The sequence below is a fragment of the Python bivittatus genome, unplaced genomic scaffold, assembly GCF_059951505.1.
Source record: "Python bivittatus isolate LINGU-HERP-01145 unplaced genomic scaffold, Pbiv_v1 ctg000700_np1212, whole genome shotgun sequence".
Classification (NCBI taxonomy): Eukaryota; Metazoa; Chordata; class Lepidosauria; order Squamata; family Pythonidae; genus Python; species Python bivittatus.
In genome coordinates, this window is record NW_028277098.1 from 48,072,600 (window position 1) to 48,098,429 (window position 25,830).

The 25,830-nt window shown below is 37.2% G+C and overlaps 1 protein-coding gene across 1 annotated transcript in view; it reads left to right on the top strand.

Annotated features, from left to right (window-relative positions):
• Positions 1–16,315, top strand: part of MOB3C (MOB kinase activator 3C) — a 51,175-nt gene extending 34,860 nt beyond the window's left edge. The window contains exon 4 of the mRNA XM_088154230.1: positions 12,056–16,315. Within this exon, the coding sequence (XP_088010356.1) occupies positions 12,056–12,085 (30 nt within the window). The 3' untranslated portion in view covers positions 12,086–16,315. The remainder of the gene's footprint in view (positions 1–12,055) is intronic.
• Positions 16,316–25,830: the final 9,515 nt, after the last annotated feature.

The following is a 25,830-nucleotide window of genomic DNA, read 5'->3' on the forward strand; positions in this document are numbered from 1 at the left end:
CATCCCCATGAAGATTCCAGTGCAGACTGGCTTCACTTATTATTTGTCGATTAGTAGATTTATATGCTGTCTTTCCTCCAAAAGCTCAAGGTGGCTTACATAGGGATCTCCCTTAATTTTATCCCCGCAACAGCAACCCTGTGAAATAGATTGGTTTGAGAGGGAGTGATGTCCAAGGTGACCTAGCAACTTCCCATGGCTATGCTTAACCGTGCTTTTTAAAACATAGTTTGTTGACTAAACCACAGTTGGTTGGCTTCACACAGTACATAAGCCCAAAGCTATATCCTATGAACCACAATTGCTGGGTTCACTTATTGCACTAAGCTGAAATGTGATTTGTTAGGTTTTGGTTTAGCAAAATGTCTGAGCCCAGCTTTATCAAAATTGATTGCTCCACCTGAAATCCAATTTTTCCAATGAGGCATTTACTGTTTGGGTACAGTTTTCTAACTTAGATGAGGATATGTGTGCAGTGCTTCACATACATCAGAACAACTATACTTCTGCTGATCCTAAAAGGCAATTAAAACACAGGAAGCCAATGAAGGTGGGAAGAAGGAAAAAAACCCTGTAATAATTTACTTCCCTCCTTCCTGTTGCTTCCCTTAAGGCATAATAAGAGGAAGTTTCTCCACAAATATCCTTGTAAAATAGCGGTAATTTGTGCTCAGTATTGTTGGCTGGCTGTGTTTCCAAGTGGGAATTTAGTTTCTTTGTACCACATTGTTCAATCAATTGATTTTAAACAATTCTTTAAAAATATGAATTTGTCTTTTTAGAGCTAGGATACACACAGCTGCATGGCCTTACTCCTCCTGCTGCCAGATTCAAAGTGGCATGTGATTAATAAATATTCTTTAACACATCCATCAGCAACCATTCCTAAGCCCAGGGATGCCAACATGACGAAATGTGTGTCATGAGATCATGGCGCAGGCTCGGCCCTTTTGTAGTTGCAACCTGATCACATTAAGAATGCCAAGGACAGAGTTGGCTCATACCATTGCAATGCACGTTGTATGGCTTGCTGTAGAGGAATGCTTACATAACCTTGATGAAGTTATGCAGGAATAGCGAAGGTGAAATAAAAGAGAACTCAGTCCTGGGAAAGAGGAAGGCATGAGAAAGAAACTCAAAATAATCCCGCCTTGAGTCTGATTGGTATAAGACATGCTGGCTGGGGAATTCTGGAAGTTGAAGTCCACACATCTTAAAGATGCCAAGGTTGAGAAACACTGGTATAAGAGAAGGCACAGACAAAGTCTGGCATGCTTTCTGTTCGTATACCCTACATGAATTAAGTAGCATTTGTGTAATCTTTGGGCTGTCTGTTTCCTGGCCTGGCTTATCTCAGTGGGTTGACATTTGCCCTCCTCTTGCAGATGCTGATGAGTGTATCTGCTGTAAAACTGACAGCTGCACTGCTTTCACAGTACAGTTACAAAACTCATTCCTCCTCTAAAATTATGGGGTACAAGTTTATTGAAATGTCCATAGCTAACATTAGCTTAAATGCTTTGACAAGAATCCTGCTACAGAGATGAGCAAGGAACAAAGCAAATTCAAATACTGCCACCAAATTAATTCTAGTTGCCAACAGAAACTAATACAGGGAGGAATCTATGTCCTCCACTCCAAACTCTGTACAAGTTCATATTTTTTTAATTAATTAATTAATTAATTAATTAAACTAATTTATATAGCCACCCATCTCACCACAGGCGATTCCAGGTGGTGTACAGCAAAGCTAAAAACAGTCAATAAATACATTAAAAATATAAAAATCAAAATAGAACAGAGAATAAAAGGACGTTAAAAGTAAGGCAGCCACCTCACTAATTCCCCCATCCCCTGGGGTCCCCAGGCCTGCTGGCATAACTAAGTCTTAAGGGATCTCCGGAAGCTCAACAATGAAGAGGCCAACCTCACCTCAGGGGGGAGAAGATTCCACAGTATGGGTGCCACAGCAGAAAAGGCCCGCCACCTAAGGCCCACCAAATGTAGCTTCCTAGGTGATGGAACCCATAACATGCCCTCTCTGCTGGATCTGGTAGGATGGGGAAATGAAATCGAGGAGAAGCGGTCCCTCAGATTGCCCGGCCCTATGCCATGAAGGGCTTTAAATGTTTTCTTATTATGAAAGAGAAAACAGAAAAAAATAGTTCCTAAATAGCATCTCTACTTTAGATGTTTGAAAGAGCAGGAAAAGAAATCAACTCTGCATAAGCAGAGAAGGAGGAGGAAAAGATTTCATTTCTGTATAATGAGTACAGCTTATATATAACTAACTATTCTAGTACACAGCTGTTAAAGCTACTTGAGCCCAGTTATCTTTTGCATCTGCCCATTCTCTCTAGTCATGCCCTCTTCACCTATTTTCTTGCACCAGTAATTGGAAGAATTAGGATGCAGTCATAATTTTGTACTAAATTAGTTATTAGGAAGGAAACATCTTGGACACACTAGACCTACTTCCAAGTAAACATAGAATTGTGCTGTAAATGTTTCCTTTGGGAACTTGGTTTCAGGTTTGAATAGTAATTTAGAAAGAAGAATAGATTCTTCTTTTCTGATTCTAGTAGTTTCCATTATGGAGCTTATGTAGAATAAAGAGTATCAGCATACACAGCACTTCCAGGAAGGTATGCAGATCCAGTGATGACCTCTCTTTTCACATATCAGATGACGTTGTAGCTGGAGGCTTGTTAAGTGAGGAATGCTAATTTCCCCCTCTATTTTCTATTGATTAGGGAATGGGTGTTCACTGCAGTGAAAACAATTGTTAAAATAGCTTGGTTTCATTTCCTTGTGCTTGAAGGGAAAAATCCAAATTTCTTAACCCCCTTCTAATCACTCTCATGGTCATGGGACTACACTGGATGATGGAGCCCACACACGGTCATTCTGCCATGTTATCAGTAGTCTTGAAGAGAATGGAGACATTGAGAGATGAAACAGAAGTGAGCAGTGCACATGTATTTTATTTTACTTCTTTGAAAGGAATTTTGAGGCAAACTTTGCACGTGAGGGATGGAGAACAATACAGTTACTGGTTGGAAACAGAATTTTGATTGGCTGCTAACCAAATCAAAGCAACACATGTAGAGGCATGGCTGGGATTCTAGGGTAAAAGTCTAGAGCAGTGTTGTCCAACCTTGGCCACTTTAAGATGAGTGGACTTCAACTCCCAGAAGTCCCCAGCTAGCCATATTGGCTGGGGAATTCTGGGAGTTGAAGTCCACTCATCTTAAAGTGGCCAAGGTTGGACAACACTGCTCTAGAGGTTTTGAAGATTCTTCCCAGAAGCCCACTGGGTCAATACATCCTGGCCCCACCTGCCCTGGTAGGAGATAGTTACTGCTGCCACCACCTATCTTCCAGGGGACACTTCAACTAGTGTCTGCCATCTACCCAACCTGTAAAGTTTTATCTGAAAGATAAAGCTCCCACAATTTGTTCTGCCCTTCTGTTTATTAAGAGGTAAAACTAGAAAAAACAAAGACATTTGTAATACAACCTCCTGGTCTTGTAGCATAAAGATGTGTAGCTAGAGGTTTCAGCTCTTCCTTCCTTTAGTGGAAGATAAAGCCATCTCACAGGAGATAAACAAAATCAAATGTTATTTTTTAAAAGAAACTCAAAATATAGTACCTGGGCCCTGATTTACGCAAAATGCAATAGTCTCGACAGACCACAAGACAGCGATTGTCTGCTATAATTCAGGATGTAGATTTTCAGCTCACAGAAAGAAGAGAAATCTTCTGGAAGACAGTCTTAAATTATACAGAATGTCTTACTTGCTCAGAAAAATAGGAATAAGAGAACATAAAGCTCAATGCAAAGCCTAACTCGTAGTTTTTATCTATTTCTTAGAGACAACTTAATCCCAAAGCAAAGTCATCTTTTTTTTTTTAATCCTAGACCTCCTCTGACTTATTAGTGTAATAATGCCAGTCATTGATCAGAGGTGCTGGGGGTACACCAGTTCAGGCACAACAACTTCTTTTTCCATTTTCCTGGAGTTTTTCCTTTCTCCGTAAAATATTGAAATCTAAATCTAGCAAAAAGGGTTGGTTTGGGGAATCGGCATTTGTGAATATGGTAGAAAAAGCACCTCTTCCTCTGAACACTGATCAAAATGCAAATGAAGACCAGCATTTAGACTGGCAGGGAAATTGCAGTATTGTGAATGCAGGCTGGCTATTTTGCAACAACACATATATTTTGCTCCTCCTCCTCCTCCTCCTCCTCCTCCTCCTCCTCCTCCTCCTCCTCCTCCAGCAGATGAAACGCAATAACCTAATGAAATAGGCCACTGTTCTATTTTACAGATGGGAAAAGTAGGACTGAGACACAGAAACCTCCTCAAACATCTGCAGATGTGCTAAATGTGTTTATTCCATACCTGAAATAAGATATGGCACTTTATCCAATATGCCTGCCACCACTATGCAAAAGTTCATACTTTTGCAGAAATGCTTGATTTTCCTTGCTCTTTGCATTTGCAGCTTTGTGATATTTTACTGAATCCTTCCAGACCTCTTGCTCACACTTCAGTTGCTCAGAATTTCCCTCTTTGCACTCGGCAGTATAAAATGAAAACTTAATTCTCTCCACATAGGACTAATTTTAGAGATGTACCTCCTAGAAAAGCAATACTTTGTTTTACTGGGATAAAGCAGATTTTAGTTACAATAATAATGCCAACAAATACAGTAATCCGGGAAATACAGAGGTTGCTGTGGGGATTGTTCCCCCCATAATCAAAGTTGTCTGACACAAAGATGTGTCACTGTTTGTGTCAAGAAGAAACAATGAAGAAAATAACCCTGTGTGATATGGAAGGGATATCCAGAGGCTATCAAGAGAGAAAGAAGGAAGAATTCTATTTATGACAATAAATAGAATTTTTGACATGAGCATAACATTGTTCTAGGAAGTAGCTGAATTCCCAGGTTCATCTTTATTTAAACTTCCATATCTACTCTTTAAATACATGAATACTCATTTCCCCAATTTAATAAATCAAATTAAAGGTTCAGTTGCTTAGTTGCAGCAGCATAGGTCACTTTAGATCTGTTGAAGAAAAAATAGATGAGCATTAAAAAAGTGTAAGAGAGGAAATGCACTTATATTTTTCCTAAAATGAGTGGAGATTAATGGGATGAGAAGAGAATCAGCCAATTTTGTGAGAGTGCCTTTCCTTCCTTGAGCTTTCACAGAAACCTGATAGTACAGTTGCCATCACTTTGGCAAGAAGTCCATGTGGAAAGTCCATATACTTTCAAATGACTTGGGCTGGAAGGATAGCAAGAATGAACTGGAGGCATGGAAATCTACAAGGATGGTACAGTGGAGGCAGATGACACCATATACAGCAGCACATCATGACATAATTGTGTGAATGATGCATATTACATAATTCTTGTGTGTGATGGTATCATGACACCAGTGATGTCACTGTGGCTTGTACTAGCCGTCTTTGATTGGAGGGTTCCTATATCAGTCAGAAAGATGAGTATCTGCAGAATAAAATGTCTTCCTGGGATAGTTTGTATATGTCTGGAAAGAACACAGGGAATGGAAATGCTAATTTATGGTGCCTATGATCCTTCATATATCCATATACACCAGTATATGTGTGGACCTCAACTCCCAGAGTGCTGGCTGGGGAATTCTGGGGATTGAAGTCCACACATCTTAAAGTTGCCAAGTTTGAAAAACATTAGCACCCACCCAGCTACCTAATAGGCCGAACTTTAATTTTGTTTAGATTCTTTTTAATAATAATAATGAGACGTGGTTAAGCAAAGGGCCAACATTATCCTTTAATTATGCCTGTGGGTGACATCTAGGATTCATAGTGGATGGCTGCATGAGACCCAATGCATGAGATGCTCTCAACATTCTTAACACACTATCCAAACACATTTGTTTTTTCCTGTCCTAGCCGATTCAGGTGAGATAGAAATATTCTTAGATAGCATGTATTTGTATCAACCGAATTGTGAACACCCTTGATCAACCTGTATGAGGTTTTTCATAACTGGGGATGATAAAAGAATACGCCTCTTTGTGTTTATAGATCTAAATATTCTGCATAAATATTGTTAAGAGATGCCCTTGGTGGATTTCAGCCTTCATCATGGGAAAATGTAATCTCTAGGAGTCGTTTTCTACGAAGTTATCAAGCTCAAGCATTTTAAGACTTTCTATTAATGATGGCGTGCGGCTCTCAGCCTAATTTCATGTGACAAGGCTCAGAAAGAAAGAGCAAGAAGGCTGTACAGTGCTGCAAATTCCACTTACTTTGGGCTCTAATTCCAGCTGTTTGTGATTCCTCACCTTCCCTTCCCCCGATTCTTTGTAGGACCAACATATCCAAGCAAGTGGTCTTTTGTGTAATTTCTGGGACCGTTGTGTGGAGTTTGTGTCTGTAGGCGGCATGATTGCATGCAATCTGACTAGAAAGCCTAAGATGATTTGAGCTTTAACATCCCTCCCCAAATAGCAGTTATCTCTGACATTTGCCTTCACTTTGGAATAATCTTGATGTGTGTGATACTTCTGACAACTACAGATGGCAGGCATAATAATCCACACTGGCTGAATGCAAGACACAATACAAAATTGACAGCATTTAAGGAGCTAATTTACTGAACAGACCTTAAACATTCCTGAAGTCAGGAGTTTCTTCATCACCAGTCTGTTACTCCAGTTTTCTCATACATATGCTTGCCCACATACAGTCATGCAAGTACTTTACTAAAAAAATTAGCAAGAAATAATTTCATTCTCCCACTTGCTTATTTATCATTTTAATATATGTATGGAAAGACAGAGGACCAGTGTGTTTCAATATAAGCTTTGAGAAATCTTGCTGGGAAAGGCAGAAACTGTATTCCATATTCTGGCGTGGTTTTACTCATTAAATCATGCAAATGGCCCCAAATGTTTGAACTGTAATCAGCTGATCCTACCTACAGAATAAGTCCAGTAACTAGAATTATTGGGTTGTGTGCTTTTATGTATGGGGAAAAAAACTTTTGAATGTTAAACAAACAACACCAACAAACCCCAACAACAACCCACAACAGCCCCAACCCTGCAGTTATTACTACATCCATCTGTGGCATCCTTGTCACTACAGACTAGGATGCTCTGTGTTAGGGATGAGTATATACCAATCTATATTTCTTGATGATTGAGCATCAAACCAATACATTTCTAGATAGCCCTCTCTCTTCTTCTGCTGAGGCTCCTCTTGGATTCTATTACAGTGTTGTACAATGGTATGATAAAGAATTGAGGACTGGCTTATTTAGGTAGATATAATGAACATAGGCTACCATAATGTAATCATAATGGCAACTGCAAAACTTTTCACTTATTTGAAGTAGTTTCACATGACTTGTTTGCATGTCAGTTATTAGATGATAAAGTTCATTATACAAGCTTCCCTCTTCAAGCCGTATATTCTTTATGCTGTTTGAATGTCATGAAAGGGCTTTTGCCATAATCATTCATCGGTGATGGAAACTTTACTTGCTGTTTCCTGCAACTATGTCTTTTCTTGTTGTCACAGTGAAATTTGATAGAATGATGATTTTATCCTCCTTTCCCTTACATATATTCTCTCTTATGTCTTTGGTTCTTTGTGATAGCAGAAGAAAATAGTAAAAAAGTAGAAATTGGATTTTTAAACACAACACAAGCTTTTGTGGGTATCTGCTTTTTCTGAGCCTTTTGGTTATCACCACGGCAACTCAAAGAGTCATTGCAAATCTTTCCTATTTTTACTGCCCATATCTCACTTCAGCATTTTAGTCCTTTCATCTGAAAGGTCTTTAGGTTAGTTTAAGCTGAAATCAATCTAGAAATTAATGATATTTATCAGGGAAATAATAATAGATTCAAATGCCTTACAAATAACCAGCAATTTATCCATGAATCTATTTTTTTAAAGTAACAATACACTTACCAATAGTTTTGGATTATTTTTTACCAGGTATAAACTGATATATTCAGCTGAATTTTGATAAAGCTGATTTTAATTGATGGAAGAAGGTTTGGGAGCCAGATATCCTTGGATCAAATCTCACAACAGTAATGAACCTATTTAGGTGACTGAAGGCAAGTCACTTTGCTTCAGCCTCCCGACCTTCAATATGATGATGAAAATATTGGGCTAGATCTCAACATTGTGGTCTGAGGGGTGGGAGGCAGGAATTTTTCTGTCAGCAAAAGAATCTTTCCTTGGAGAAAGATTATTAGAAGAAGGGAACCTTGGAATCTATCCATTGGTTCTAACTTAACTTTTTGGTAGTATTGTTTATGAAAATATATTGGTATGCTCTGAATATTCCAAAACACTAGAGTATCCTTTAAGTGGTAGAATATGGACAACAGGATGTTGGTCTGCAAAATACTATCTAGATTAGAGATCCTAGCTTGCATAGAAGAGCATAAGCATGTTTGGGATAAAGCTGGGCTTCAATTATATTTGGCATATATTGGCAAACATGTGCAAAACTGACCAGCATGTGGCATAAGTATCCTAGTTTATTCCTTTCTTATGTTACTAAAAAGCACTGTATGAAAGCCTTAATTGATCAAAACATGATGGTTAGCAGAGATCAGTATCTATGGGCACATCTTGTGATGATTATGGCATATGGGAGATTGCAATTTGGAATATAAGAAAAACCAGTAATAACAAACAAAATTAGTGAATGATATATATGTTGTGTGCTTTGGGAACTAATTGAAATGGGAAGGATGCAGTAGATCTGAACAAGGTGCTTTGATCTTGTGGAATAAAATGGATGAATATATAGAAAAGTGAAACAGAAAAGTGGATATAAGTGAAAGTGAAATAGATTTAATTATTAATGAGATAAATATACAGTATGTCAAAAAATATGAAAAGGTGGGTACATATGAAAGTAGGAAATCATAGATTGGTGATAATTACATTTTACATTTTATGAATGGTGAAAATGAAAGAACTAGAGATGACCTTTGGAAAAACTGAATAATATTCTGAATGTATTCTGGGAGAAGAGTTATTGTTAGGTGACATAAATGGATGTATGGGAATGAGAAAAAGAATCCAGAAAAATGTTTGAGCCATTGGAGGTCCAGGAATTGGTGACTATCTGCTTAAAAAAAGGTCTGTTTCAAAAATGTGATTTAAGCATAAGTCTGTTCATGCATGCAAACCAAAATGTTATTGATAATGTGCCTCACCAGGGTGTGACTCAATCAAAATAATAGGTTAAATAAAAGTAAACAGCAGTTAAAATTACACAAAAGGAATAAAATCAATATACATGATATATATTTACAGTCACAATGAAATACAATGATAATACTATACAATGATAAAAGCTTAAACTTACCTGCCATCTAACTTTACCAATAAGATTTACAATAAAACATCTGTATACATTGCAAAGGAATATAAATTGAAAAGCTTGATTGATTCAATTGTTTATGATGAAAGATTAAGAGAATGAATGAAGGATACTAAGATGATGATTAGTTCTGAAGGTGGGACAATCCATGTTTTGTAGCCAAGAATGGATATTAAAGAAAAATGAACATGGAAGGAAAGAATTGAAAGAAATAGGACTGAAAGTAGAATGACTACAGGAAGTACAAGTCCTATATGAAAAAGTATTAGAAAATAAATTAATCTCCCAATCGAATCAATGGAAGTAAGGAAAGATGATATGGAAACTGGTTGGAACAGAGTGAAAAAAAATGTTACAAAGTACAACAGAACTAAATGGAGTTATACTGAGTGGATAGTATGAAAAGAGATAATTGGTGTAATGATGAAGTGAAAGGCTATGGAAGAGCAAAAAAATGTTTATTACAGAATGATTTGCTGCAAAAGAATCAGGATGAGCGAAAAATATTGTATAATGTTTACAGAAAGAAGATAGTTGCAAAGAATGCAAAAGAGAACAAGGAAAAATTAAAATTAAAAGTGGCAGAACAAATGCAAAGTGACTTTTATGGAAATAAAATATGTTTTGAAATCATGTACTGTTTGGAAAATTATGGATCAAGAGGAAGTTTTTTTTGTCTCCCACACAGGGTTAGCATTCACAGATCGACATTAAAACTAAGTGGGAGAAGATTCAGGATTAATAAAAGAAAGAACTTTACAGAGCATGTGGTGACTTTACTGCCATTAGATGCTGAAAGCCACCCGTTTAGACACATAAAGGGGGATTGGGCAAATTTATTGTGAGTTGAAAGATCAATGGCTATTAGCCTTAGCTGTTGATTAACTCCTGAGTCAAAGGCAGTGTGTCTTAAATACCAGCTGCTGAAGAGCAAAATTGGAAGAAAGCTATTGCTTTATTGCATTTCTCCCTTAGGCATGAAAGCTGGCTGGGTGACTTTGGGCCAGTCACTCTCTCTCAGCCCAACCCACCTCACAGGTTTGTTGTTGTGGGGGAAAGAGGCGGCAGGAGTATGCTCGCTGCCTTGAGGTGACCAAATTAAAAAAAGCAGGATAAAAATATGATGATGATGATGATGATGATGATGATGATGATGATGATGATGGTAGTAGTAGTAGTAGTAGTAGTAGTAGTAGTAGTAGTGCTCGCTCTGGGACTTTAGAATTCAAACAGACAAGCACCTGCCACACAATGCCCCAGACTTAACAATTGTTGATAAGAAAGACAAAAAAAGTCTGGATAGCGGTCATTGCAACACCTGGGGACAGCAGAATAGAAGAGAAAGAACTGGAGAAGATCACAAAATATAAAGCCCTGCAAATAGAAGTAGAACGACTGTGGCAAAAGAAAGCAAAGAGAGTACCAATAGTAATAGGCATCTTGGGTGCAATCCCAAAACATCTGGAGCACCACTTGAGCACCATCGGCATTGACAAAATCACCATCAGTCAATTGCAAAAGGCAGCTTTACTTGGAACAGCTTATATCCTGCACCAATATCTTTAACACCATCAAACAACAACATCCTTGGGTAGGACTCAATAGGTGGATAAAAATGCCAAATCCAGTCTGGATGACTGTGCAACCAACCATAATAATAATTCAGTGAATGAATCTGCTTTGTGATTATGATGTAGAATGCTGCACAAAATGGTTCACTGGTCTGATCAAGCAGGTGGTTCTTATGGTCTTTTTATTGTAATACAGCCCTTCAGGACTGGGAACTTTAGCTTTGGTATCTACAAGCCAATCTGGTCACAGGGAATACAGCATCCCTAAAGGCAGTATTTGTCTTGAGCCAACTGAAGTTTACACAATTGTTGCAAGTTTTCAAGTTCCAAGAATTTTTTTAACATTAGTTGGGTGGCTCTTCATTTCTTGCTGTGCTAAATATGACATTGGTTTCTTAAATATTTGTAAGTGGTTGGATTTTGCATGACAAAATTAGCAGAGGGTTCCAATATTTCAGCTGGCTATCAGATGAGAATGCAAATAGTACTGTTAATTTTTGCCTGTATGAAATTTTGCCTTCAGTTTATGCTCTGAAAGGTGAGTAAAGAGAAACAAGGAGCTCCAGCAGAGCAAATCGAATTCAGAATAAGAGTGATGAGATGATTTAGGGTGAAGGTGAAGTGGGAGAATGTTGGAAGAAGTATTTGAGAGACTTGAATGGGAATTATAGTGATATGTCAGAGTGGAATTGAAACAAATCCTATAAATGTTAATGTCAAAGAAAAAGCTGATGAAAAAGAAATCTTAATACATTGTGAATGTTGAAAAATTGTAAGTTTGCAGGTGTTGATGACATAACAGAGATGTTAAAATTTGGATGTGGTTTGTTCAAGGAATGGCTGTGCAACTAATTACATGTATGGAAGACTTCATCCATAGCTGACAATTGAAAGCTTGCATTATTGTTCCTTTATATAAACTAACCACCATGTAGTGTTTGCAAACATGAGACTATTTTCCTAAAGGTTATGTTGACTCAGGTTTCTTTCAAATAAATGGAATGTATTCATTCATTCATTCATTCATTCATTCATTCATTCATTCATTCATTCATTTTCTTTCAGAAGGAAATGACAGACAGGATTTGCCACTAAAGATAATTTAGACAATGTTGCAAGATCAACATTTATATGGACAAGACATTTTGATGATGCTCCAATGGACAACTGCTAAGAATGTGAGCTACCTTGGGTCTTGGAATAAGCTTCCAATACATTTGAAAAGAATTCCTCTGGACTTCAGTAATTTTATTTTCCTTTCTCTCACTCTGTGCCCTGGTGATTCTTGCTGTCTATAACATTCTATTTGGCTTTCATCCTCCTGAAGCTGCTAATCTGCAGAGAATTCATCTACAGTGGCTGGAAGACAAGTGAGGAAAATATTCCAAGCAGAAGAATGTCACATCCAACATCCAACATTGTCTGTCAAAGAACAAAAGAGTCATCAGTAACTCTATCTTGTACTTCAAGGAAGCATGTGAATCACTTCAAAAATGTGAATAAATCTTTCTATATAAATAACTAAAATGGTTTCATTTAGAAAGGCAGAGATATTTTGAAAAATATTTTACCACTGAGATTATTTGATTGAAAAAAACATTTTTCCTATTAAGACACAAGTGAATAGGAAATAAGAGAAATAAACAAGGAAGCATTAAGCATCTATTTGGTCCAGTTTTCCCCTAACTTGAACTGCCTTGCATATATTGACCTCTGACATCTAGTATATGTTGAAAAAAGAGTAGATGCATTCCAGTAAAATCACCAGCATAGTCTTCATTTTAGGTTACTCAGGTCAGTGAGTCAAGCCGTGCTGGGGAAATACAAGTGCCACCAATGCTGAATCCATGCTCAGCAAGATAATCAGCACCAGAAAACTATCAATAGTTTCTTAACAGAATGCATCTATGGGTCATGAAACATACACATGCTTTGTTTAGTGAGTTCTAGTGTATTTATTTGGTATAAGCCATTAATTATTAAAAATTGAGCTGGAAAGTCAGATCAATGGTCCATCTAGCCCAGTCTTCTCAATGCTGGCAAACCGCAGACTGTAATCCAGACAAGTCTTTCAAGTCTTGGAATGTCTGAGGCTGAATCTGAGCCAGGACCTTTCCATAATTTTAAACTCCTGTTTTTCCTTTGGTTTTGGTTGGCTTCTACTCTCTTCTTCTGAAACAGATGTAGTGGTTTTACTTCCTTAAATAGATAGCAATCCAAGCTTCATTTAGTCAAGACTCTCTTACTTTTTGCATCAGTATTTATAATTTGTGTTGCTTTCTCATTTTTCTTTCTATGAAAGTTTAATTTAAAATTGCAAGGGTTGTGGGCTGACCATACTGATCTGCGGCATGAACAAGATATAGGTTCATATTGTCTTCAAGCAAAGATGTTAAAGAAACATCACAGAGAAAATAACTTCTACAAATAAATAAAATACTAAGGCGTTTATATTTTTATAATTTTTTCCTGTTTACATTTGCCCCCAAATGACCTCTACATTCTCTCTTCCACCCACCCCTTTTGTCAATTGGATGTAATCAAGTGCAATTTCTGTTTTTCAGTACCAATTTTGTGGTGTTTTAAAATACTTGGGAAAGCCAGTTTGGTGTAGTGGTTAAGGCATCAGGCTAGAAACCAGGAGACCGTGAGTTCTAGACCTGCCTTAGGCACAAAGCTGGCTGGATGACTTTGGGCCAGTCACTTTCGCTCAGCCCTAGGAAATAGGCAATGGCAAACCACTTCTGAAAAACCTTGCCAAGAAAACTCCAGGGACTAGTCTAGGTAGTCACCAGGATCCAACATTGACTTGAAGACACACACACACACACACACACACACACACAAATACTTGAGGCCAACTTCACTTTATCAAATAGGTTTATTAAGAATATGGTTTGAGTCTCAGTCAGTCAATCACTTTTATTTATTAGGCCTTCAGCCAGCAAAGAAAATTTAAAAAGAGAGTAAAAATGGATAAACTTGAATAAGGATATATAGCAATCCATCTTAAATCTTACCATGGATCCCCTGCCGAAGCCTGATGCTAGATCACAAAACTTTCCAACACTGTGAGTTGTGCAAGTCTTAGTCATTCATCTAATGCCTAATTATTACATCATCCACTAACCCAGGGTTTTTCAAATGGTGTTTTTCAGAGCCCTAGGATTCCATGAGAATTTGATGGGGTCCATGAGAGACTTGAATGCAGCTTGAATGCAGCTAAATTTCTGTCCCTGGAGCTTTGCCTTTTGATCAAGGATTCTGGGGATTTTAATTTTTTTTTTTTTTAATTAACAGATTCCACAGCCTGAAAAAATCTGAAAACCCCTGCTCTGGCCCACATATTTGTTTGTGCACTGATCTGTATCATACTGAGTAATCAATCATGTGAATGTCCACATAAAGCTGCTGTACCAGTCTGAAATCAGCTCTGGGTTTCGGTGATACCATGATGTCAACTATGTTTGAATGCTGAGCTGATTTATTTCTGTCTCAGCTGAAGCACATTTGAAACCATTGTGGAACTAGAATTTCTTTGAAATGTTATGACAGGGCAGCACCCATTCTCCATCTTCAGAAATTCTAGCCTCACTGCGACTCCTGATCTCTGGTCTTCACAGGATTTGGAAGCAGAAAGAGAGTTTGGTGGCTTTTCTGTTCTCCTAGTAGGAACTGTCAGACAAAAGCAAGTAAACAAAGTAAAGATCTGTGCTAGCCGAACATCTTAACCACTATATCCTGCTGGCTCTTTAAGATATGTATCATTTTTTTTTCTTTTACAGGAAGAAAAACTATATAATATCCTGTTAGTAATCAGAAAAAAAATATACTCTGAACCTAATGAAAATGGAAAGAATAGAGTTTTAATGTTGCCTGCAGGTTTTATTTTAGAGGCATTCTTTTTCTTCTTCTTTTTAAACTGTAAATGGATTTAGCAGCCCATTATATCTGTTCCTGGTAGTTAGTGAGCTCAGTAAATATGTAGACAAAAGACTTCAGGGATATGAGGTCTAATTAGATCAGCAGTTAGAGGGCACAGAAATCTTCCCATATTAACTAGGACATTGTATCATACTATGATGGTATAAATGCTAAATTAGAGTTACTAGTGTTCCATACTGCAGCAAGGTTCTAAAATTATTTTGTTTTCTATGACAATTAGACTGTTTATTGGATTAAAGGCTTTGGGCTTGGCTTAGATAATTTTTTTCTCTTAAAAGAAGATGATGGTTGTTCACATTGAGATGGACTTGAAGAATTGAACATTAAGCAGACTGTTTGAACTGTAGGACGTACTGTATCTAGTTCCTCATCCAAGACATCCATATCAAACAGTTTGGCTAACCCACTAAGATTACAACTGGATTACGATATTCTAAACCTAGTTCTTTCACCAAGACAAAAAATAAAATGTTAGAGCTAGGCACAGCCAGCTGTAGGTTAGCACCTATGTGACTCAATAAGTAAACTATGCTGGCTGGAGGTGGGGCAGAAATGACCTTGATGCAAATTTTTAAACAGACTCATCAGTTCACACCATATACCTTTGTTCTGAAACATCCACTGCTTCAGAATTTGCTAACCAGAATTATGGTTAGCAAAACAATGCACACGTTAAAGGAAAATATATGAAAACATTTTATAAGGGAAAATTGCTTGCAAAAAGTACACCCATGAATGGAAGATACAAAAATGCATCTACCTGGAGAAATCTAATTTGAAATGCATGGCAATTTTTTGTGCATTTTTCCTGAGAAATACATTTTCTAATGGAAAAATAGGCTGAAAAAATTTTACAGTTAGGAATATTAAAAACCGGAATGAAATTGACCAAACTGAGAGAATTAAGTGTCCATATGTGCTGTACATTTAGGAAGAGAACCAATGGACCTTAAATGCTACCATTTCTTTCTCAATCTTATTTTAGAGTATCTCTAATTGCAAGGAAGAGAAAAAGTTAATATTTTAGACAACATAAGCAAGTATTATTACTGTTACTGATTTATCGCTTAGTATTTGATCATGCATATGAATATTAAGATGGTAATATAACAACAACAGCAATTGACCACACAGATATTCTCCATGATGATCTTTTCCCAATCTGGTCTTCCAATAGTGTGCCCATCAGTGCTGTAACTGAGTCTGTCCATATTATTGCTGGTCATCCTTTTCTCTTTCCTTCCACCATTCTCAGCATTGTAGACTTTTCCAGAGAGTTAGATCTTCACTTAATATATCTGAAGTATGATAATTTGAGTCTGGTCATTTGTGCCTTGAGTTAGAACTATGGATTGATTTGTTCAATGATCCATTTGCTTATTTTTTGGGGGGGTGGGGGCGGGGGGCCTATCCATGGTATTTTGAGGAGTCTAACACCAAAGTTCAAGTGTCAATATGCTTTCTATCCTGCTTCTTCAAACTCAACTTTCACTTTTACAGAGTGTCACAGGGAAACCATTGCTTACATGATTCTGATCCCAGCATCTGATTATCTTTTCCAAGGCCTTCATGGCTGCTCTACCAAGTCCTGTCAGTTCCTTTAGTGTTCACAGTTCATCCTAAAAGGTAGAAGTTATTCACCTTTTTGAATACAGGCAGTCCCTGGGTTAAGAACATCTGACTTATGGACAACTTGTACTTATGAACAGGCTATTTCTACAAATGACGAACGGTATTCTCCTTCCTCGAGCTGATGAACCACTGAAGCTGCGCAATGTTTTCATGAACCGCTGAAGTTGTGGTTTTTAATATACAGCCTGTCTTCACTTCACTCATCTGTAGTGTGCAGAGTGTGGAAACGACTTCTGCATGATCAATTTTCATGTCCTCTTGTGGGATTTTCTGGCAGGCAAGAGTTGGAACACAGATCTTTCAGTCCTTTGCAACAGCTTTCAAGCATCTCACTGTGATGCAGAATTGATCCATATAGTGCTAGAGAGATTGCACAAATTGTTTCAGAAAATACAAGGGTTATACTGTACATAGCTTCCTTTTTGAGCATCTTTTCATTGATCTTGAGGTCTGATGGTGCTTTTAACACATTTTATTTATTGTTTCCAAGCCAAGTTCGGGATTTTGTCCTCAGATGGCACTCCGTACAGGAAATTTCTCTCCAGCTTTGTATTTTGGGCATTTTTAGCCTATTCAGGATCATTCTGCTTTTGTTTCAAGGAGGGTAGTAGGGAAATGTTAGAGAACATTAGAAAAATAATATCTTATTCTAAAGAGGACCAACCTAGATTAGGCTAATAACAGTAAATGAATTTTTGGTTTTAGATTCTTTGACATTATCTTTAGTATCTTTTAATTAAAATATGATTAATTAATGAAAATATGATTAAACACCAGGCTCTCATGCTGTTTTCATACATTAAAATCTCCTGGACACCACACTGGTCCTGTAGGCCCATATAGAAAATGAAAGTTTGGTGGCTGCAGTCCAGCACTAAGTTTGGTAAGTTGTCATCTGTGTGGAAAAAGAGAAAAGGAACTTGGGATGATAATCTGAGTACCTGGAGACCAACAGGGGACAGTGTAGAACTACAGTTTGGGGGTTCAAACAAGCAGCTGCCCAGAGCCCCACTCTTTAGTGTCCCCTCCGTTGCACTAAAGGTACTGGTGAAGATTTAGCAAGGGCTTGAATTATCTTTAAAAAAAGGTGTTTGGATTTTATTTCTTACAATTTGCTTTGCATTCTTAAAGGATACATTTCATTTCTGAAACAGAAGATAAAATATCCTGCTATTAATCATACATGAAATTTTGCTCAAATCTTTTCCCAAGCAGACATGCAAGGAAAAGGTATTCCTGTGGCCACCGTTTTCAGGCAGTATGGGAATTAACTAGATAATGTTCAGCCATCAACTTCTAGCTTTAGCTAGTTTTTAAAATTGTAACTTTTTAGAAAAAGAATAAGAAGCTATTCTTTAAAAAATTAAATCCAGTTCAGCCTACAACCATTCTAAAAGTTGGGAGAGGCACCAAAAAGTAAGGGAGGAGGTCTTGCCACCTTAACTGCACTCTTACATTATAAAATTAGAACATTACAATTACAACATTACAAAATCATTTACAGTGGCGATGTGTGCACCCTTGGGAGACTTGAAAGAACAGGTTAGAGATAGATCGTCATGGAGAACATCTATCTATGTGGTTGCTAGGAGGTGAAAATGACTTGATGGCACATAAACAATCAATCAAGCATTACAAAATAGCAACTTTAACGTTATTTCTTTGTAATACGATGGGGATGAGATTTAGGAAAGAGGGATAGAAAGACGGAGCAGGTGGGTCTCTTAACCTGAGAACTACAAATCCCAGAGTCCTTTAATTTATGCTGGTCTTTTCTGTACAGCTAAGTAAGGTGGCCGGCAATTTGACTGCAGGAAAGGAATATGCTCAAGCATCTGGGGTAGAAGCCAGTTGCGGCGGCTGCTACAGTAAAGCTCTACATTTTAGTAAGTACATAAATAAGATGCCTTATTATCCTGTCAATTAAGGCTTTCAGGGGTTTTTGCCCAATAGGAATTTTTGCTTAAAAAGGATAATGAGCACTTCTAAATGAACGCTAAGTGTTCTTAAGAAGAACATAAGCATGGCCATGCTGAATCCTGTCTAAAGCCAATCTAGCCCAACACCCCTGGATGCCTCTCTGTTGGTATATGGTGATGGCCACCAGTTTGCATGGCTCTAAATTCATGAAAGACAAATCAATCAGTGCTGCTACTCTGGGTGGCAGTGGACTTCATCCAGGCTCAAAGGCAGGATCCTTCTCAACAACAGGTGCAGGGGAGAAACAGCGGAGAAGGGAGGGTGCCTTTCCATGGGGGCTTTCCAGAAAGCATCTCATAAACTACTGTGTTTCTGTGTGAGACAAGATGCTGGACTAGGTAGGCCTTGTTGATCCAACAGGCTGCTCTTAATGTTCTTAGATCCCCATATGACTGCCTGAGCTCAGTCATAGACACAAAGAAGTGCATCATCAAAAACTTCATCTTTGCTCTTGCTTTTTCTGCCTTGCTGTAGGGAAGGGGCAAAGATGACTTTTGGCAAATGAAAGATCAAAAGTACATAACATGGCATTCTGGAGACAGGAAGGTCTAGAAGAGATCCTTCCTCTTGAGAACAGGTGATACATGGCTGTTTCCTGCGTCCATAATATTGCTAACTGCTGAAAATGTGCAAATCGTGTTGTATACCCCAATGAATCAACCCAACAAAACATGTCAAACCAAGTCAAGTCCTAGAAGAACAAATTTCACTGAGAAAATGGGTGTTTTGCAAGTCAGCAACTATGAGAGGTGGGGTTTACCAATATACCGTTAATCAAATATATTTGAACCCAGCAAATTTTTTAACCACAGAAGCCAAACCACTTTTTGCTAACAGGCTCCTATTTTCAGGGCTTGCTTAATGTGGTGTCAATGACAATGTCCTAAATGGACAAAATTTTACAATTAAGAAGCAACAATTAATGTTTCTTTTCAATCTCCTGGGGTATAAAAATAATTCCTGAGTGCCAGTGAAGGTATGACCACTTTGCATTGGAAAAAAGACATTGCAATGCTAATGGTAAATTGTGTTAATGGATTAATACTGCTAAAATAAAATACTGCTAAAATACTTACATGAGATTTAGAAGCCATCCCCATTGACTCACATGCTTAATCAATATTTATTAGTGAACTGGTTATCAGCAACCTACCAAATGATTATTTATTTATTTATTTGATTTAGGCACCCGACTAAATCAGCTCACAGATTAAGAACATGACAAAAATGTATAGTTTATTGTACACATAAAACAATAAGCAAGATGTCAAATCTGGCCAAAAACACAGAAAAGTATATCATACATCCAGCAAGGGGTTCCAGCCACCCTAGTCTAGAGCTCCAGATATCAAAAATTTTTTAAAAAAATTGTTCTCAATTTCTTTCTAACAGCATCTTATGTGAAGACAACAGCATGGTTACTTTTGTTAACAACTCATATTCCTGTATTGTCAATGCAGCATTAATATGCACTATTTTTCCACTCCAGTTGCATTAAAAATAACAATGAAGGTACAGTATTGTGATAAGTTCCTCTATCCTTTCATTACAGCTTATATATAGTTTTTTTTTTTAATGCCTGATATCCTTTAATATCTTTAAGGGCTCCAAATGACTCACTTACTCAGGGCCCCAAAATCCTGGGGCAATCTTTTGCTTTTCTTGTAAATTGAGTTTTCTGACTGGGTCCCTCATCTCTATTTTGTAAATAGGCAAATCCTCAATGCAATCATTGTGAGAGCGCCTACAGATCATGTTCTCCAAAATCTAAATAGCCCATCCATTTACTTACTCCTGTGCTAGTTCAATGGACTTTGATAGATTCTTAGAAATAAGTGCTGTGTACTTACACTCCCTCTGTACCAACTTCAACTTGAACCCAGCCACGAATCCAGACAAGAGAATTCGATATATATCTCACTATATAAATTGGCTTTTTACTGTTCTACACAGGCCTGAGGTGGAGAATTTCTATGCCAAGAAGCTTCATTTCTAGACGACATGAGGTGTCTGAATGACCAACATAGGTGAAAAGTGGTCCTCAGCTTTCAGATGTTGTTTTAGAAAGTTAGTTGTTTTCTGGAGTTCAGTTGGTTGTGAATGGCCCTAAAAGGTATTACCATATTGCTTTGCTTTTAGCATTTCCTAAGCTAAATCAGCATGTAATAGCCAGGATAAGAGCAGGCAGGGAAATTTTATTTCGTGCCCCCACCCTTTACAAAATAATTCTCTCCCACTGATATTAATTAGAGGAAAAATGTGAGAAAATAATAGTAATAGCTTCTAGGACTTAGGGACTAGCTGTTAGAAGGATTGGCTGGCTGTTCTTCTCCACACATTGACGTTTTCTCTGAGCATACAGAGAGAAGGAAATACCAATTCAGTTTAGCTATTTCCACTTAGTTTCTTTTGTTCTAAACTTCAGTAATTGTAAAATTAGATATATTAGAAGAAAGAGAAAAGCAGGAGGTTGTAGGGTTTCATTAAAAACAGTGACATTTTTTCTGCTGATGCAAAAAAAGAAAAAAAGAAACACGCTTTTCCTGAAATGCTTTGTTAGCCAGCCTATTTCTGCAATACATCTTTAATATGTATCCTAGTCAAGAGATTTTTTTTTAAATCTGTCAATGAAAAAAAAATATTCGCAAAATCATGTGGAAAATTAGTTGTTTTACGTCATGGATAGATAATACAGTGCCAGCTTGTTGCCATTTTTGGTGGGTTGCTCTTTTGCTAGAAAATTAGTATAATTATTTCCTAAAAGCAGTATCCCCACTCTACAAATTAATGTGTGCCTTGAAGGAGAAGTGAAATAAAGTACAAAGAAGATTCTCATTTTCTTTTTTGTAAAAATAACTAGGAAATTATTTTTGTGAAAATGGTGGTATGTTAGTACCACTTTAGATTCTATGGTCCAAAAATTCAGACGAATGCTTCTGAGTGGCTGCTTATAGTGTAGCTAGCAGGGAAACATTTTGCTTTTCATTCCTGTTATCCTCACAAATCCTCTCCTTATGACTGTGTGAAGAAATTTCATTGAGTTATATATGGTTTTTATATAGACAGTAGCACCTTTTGGTCTACCTTTGTAGGGCTGATATCAGACTTGCAAGTCTGAGTGTGCTTCCCCCTCCCTACCTATGCCCTTGACAATGCTAGAGATTGCACAACCTCTTTACGCTTGTGGACTGTTTTGACCACTAGGGCATCTGGAAAGAAATAGGTGAGTGGAAGGGCCTTCAAACATGGTCCCTGTGACGCTTTTTCTCACCTAATTGTTAGTTAAACGAGTCTGTTTTTAAGAGGCAAATGGGAACTTCCTCTCTCTCATACTTCCTTATCTTCAAAATGTACTTTAGATAGAAGCAAGGTTCTTCAGTCCTCATGTATCTCTTAATATATTTACCTTTTATTCAATTATAATCAATGTCTGTTAGCATTCCTTGATAGCCCATATTCTGCGTCCAAGGCAACCATATTATGTTAAAACCATTTTAGTGTTTTACTGTTTTCAGTAGGATGTTCTGCTACTTAATTACTCAGTATTCTTTCAGTACTCTGTTTAAATTCAGCAGTATATCTTCTAACAAGATGAACTGAAATCTCCAGCACTAAGGATCAGTACTAGGACTGGTCACTTGTTTTTAACAGGAGTAAGCAGTGAGGTATCCAAGTTTGAGATGAGAGTAAATTGTTCAAAAGCAACAGCGATGTTGTAGTGTGGATGGTTTTACCTTAGTGTTCCAGCTAGGCAGCCACACCATCTTTCAATTTTAATTTTTAATTTAATTTTTAATTAAATTAAATTTTTCTCCCTTTCTCTGTCACCCACAGTATTCTGTGGCTGCTAAGTATGTCAAGTCCTTATTGGGTTGTTTTGGACTTTGAATGTCCCACATATATTCTGTGTTTTATTCTGGAAGATTACCTTTCTACATACCTTGGAGTATCTGCAAATGTGGGAACTCTTTCAGAAATAAATAAATAAATAAATAAGAAACAAACTCACTGAAGTTTGCAATGCAAGTATTTGATAGGGTAATTTTCTCTAGCATCACAGATAACTAGCATTTCTGATTAAACGCTTGCCACTCTCTAGAAGTAGTATGTTGCTGAGATGTACAATGGCCTATTCATACAACTACTATGAATAATCACAACTGGCATTAGAAGGCTGAAAGGAACAATTCAAACAATCCATCTGTCACATGCACAGAGCAATCTGTGTTTAAAAGAGAGAGAGCGTGCACATCCAGTAAGATGCACAGTGTATAAACCAGATGGGCCCTTTTAATGTTTAAGCATTACAGCATAAATATTTGTATGCAAAAGGTGGCTGTCAGGAAAACATACTGCTGACATCTGATAGTAATGTTATTTTTGTCCTACTTTTTGCTAAAAAGATTTCTCACATATTTGTCTCCAACCTACTAAGTTTTTATTTTGTATTTATTTACTTTCAAGATTATGAATTGAAATGCAGTGCAAAACAATGGTTTTTGGAGAGGCCAGCTTACAGTGATATAAAATGTTTATAATGTCCCTGATGTTTGACTATCTGTGCTAGCCCTCAAACATCTGTCTGAAATGATTTAATCCATTGCCAGGCCCTCTCTGGAAAATTCTTTGTAGAGGATGAAGATGAGTTAAAGTCCTACTTGTCTTCAAATCAGAAGTGGAAAGTTTGGAGATGCTCAGGACCAGGCTTGGTCCCCTGTGAAAGCAAGGGTCCCAAAATCCACCAAACTGAGGGGAATTCAGGCCAAAAAAGTGCCGCATACCCGAATAATAGATTATCTATAGAGAAATTATTGCTCTATGAAGCCCTAAAACACTTAGTAATTGTCAGCCTGAAGGAGTGCCTCTTCTCATAAACTCTTGTCTGGTTATTAAGATTATCTTGGGAAACTCTTCTACAAGTGCCAACACACTTGGCATGATGGATGGTTTCAAGAACTCTCTCTAAAGTGGTCCCTACATCTGTGAAATGTCTTCTTGAGGTGATTTGTCTGTCTGGGGAATTCTGGGAGTTGAAGTCCACTCAATCTTAGAGTTGCTAAGGTTGAGAAACATTGCATAGACTAAGACCTTCCTCTTGTAGTAAGTATTTTGTCTTTAATATGTTTAACTGCTGACTTTTTAATATTTATATCAGTTTTAATATTTATATCATTGTTTCTGTTTTCATATTTATAAACTACTCTGACAGTATTTACTATGTAGATGGTATGTGCATTTCCATGTTCATATCTTTAAGTTATTTCAAGCAGATTGATAAATTACCATGAAGATTTTTATGGGAAGGACAAATCCCTAGATATCTAAATGATGGCAATCACATGATGAAGGGGCTCTTAACTTTCCTGACTTTCAGTTTTATCGTTGGACATCCATTCTGACTTCTGTTTTTCTTTGGAATCATATTCAGTAATCATTATAGGCACTACTGGAAAATTATTATGTGAGCCGGCTGACATCACAGCAAGGGCTTGGTTCCTTTTTCATTCTCTCCAACCCTACAGAATTTGGAAAGAACTTATGCAGAGAGACCCAGTCTTTCAGCTGGATAACTCTCTGCAAATTGAAAAGAACTAGACCAAATGTGATGTGGGCAAGGAAACCAGCAAAAGAAGAATTTGAATTTGAAAATGGGTTGCATCTGGCTGGGGGCTTCAGAGAACGAAATCCCAGAACATTTCACCAATGCATCCAATGGGAGGAAAAGCTGGGCAGCAGCTTGGATCATTACTGACTTCTCTATCCTAAGCCCCCCCCTCCTCCCCAGTCATGTGACCTAGAGCAGAACTATTATTAAGGAGTTGGAAAGAAAGCTCTACATGCCTTCTCTACTTTGTTTAGTTAATATATGCAAAGGTTGCAAGGCATATTTAGATTATGGGATGGAAGTAGAATTATGACTCTTATTCACATGAGCAGTTTAACTATAAACCCAGTCTGAAAATTGGAGATAAATCTTTTTTAAAAAAATAATTCCTCAGCCAACACAACACTTTAGATCAGCTAATTACCAATCAGGGTTTTCCATCATTTGAGTTATTAAAAGAGGAATTTGGATTTTGATTGTCTAAAACTGAAGAATATCAGGATATTCAATTAAAATATATTTCTGATTTCATAATTTGGCCCAAATGCATTCACAGCATCTATAGCAACCAAGTTACATATTTTAGCCTGAAATACATCCTGGGCAATTCCAAATCTGCCATTTTTTAAAGAAAATTAAAGAGCATCATTAAGGAGAGTATTAATTATTTGTAAGAACTTTGGAACAAAGAATTGGAATGCCACATATTAACAAATCAATGGTTATGGGGCTTAAAGAATATTAAGTATGTTTTATCATCTTAAAGTGAGTTTTATTCATGTATTTATCCTCAATGTTGTAGGCCATCCACTCAAAAGGTTCTGGATGGCATACAATGGAACAGTAATCAATAATTAAAAGTTTAATGCTTGTTTAAAAACTGAGCTGTTTTTCTGTATGTATAACAGTATGGGGTAGGGTTTTTTCCCCCTTCTTTTTCTTTTTTTAGTTTTTTTCTTTTAGAATCCTTTTTTATTTCTGTATATCAAAGCAAATAAATCAATAAAATATAAAAATATGGTTCATAAATTAAATATTTCTTTGTGACCAACCTCAGGCAGAGGGGTACTGTTTCTCTTAGCTTAAAAAATACACATGCCAAGAGCCGCGCTTCAAATGTGCATAAAACCAGGAGCCCAGTTTTCATGGTTCATTATAGCCCCTGTAAAGCTTAAAGCACACATTGTTCCTGTAAACTCAGTCCAAACTCCCTCCTCTCAAAACTTGCTGGAAGATTCCCCCTCTTTCTCTGAATGAGACCTGTCTTAGTTATATTCCAAGAATGATTCAAGGGAGCTGGCTTCAGATCATCTCTAGAAGTAGTAAGAGGAAAGCTATACTGGTCAGGAATTGTTACAGAGTTGGAGAAACAGTAGAACAGACTACTTTCTAAGTTAAAGAAAGTGTTTATATATTAATACCAATCAAGCTCTGTGTTTCCTATGTAGGAAAAGCACACATTGATATATTCCAGGTCTTTGGCATATTCCAAACCTCCCTGCATGATCATTGAAAGGTTTTGTAAATGATGATCTAAGCAAACTATTTTAAATGCACATTCTCTTCAGAGATGTACAGTCCATTCTGGATATCCTCATTCTAACAATTTAATGTGCAAAGAAACATAGGGATGTAGTACAAAATATGGCCCTAATTAAATTCAAATACTGTTACAGTA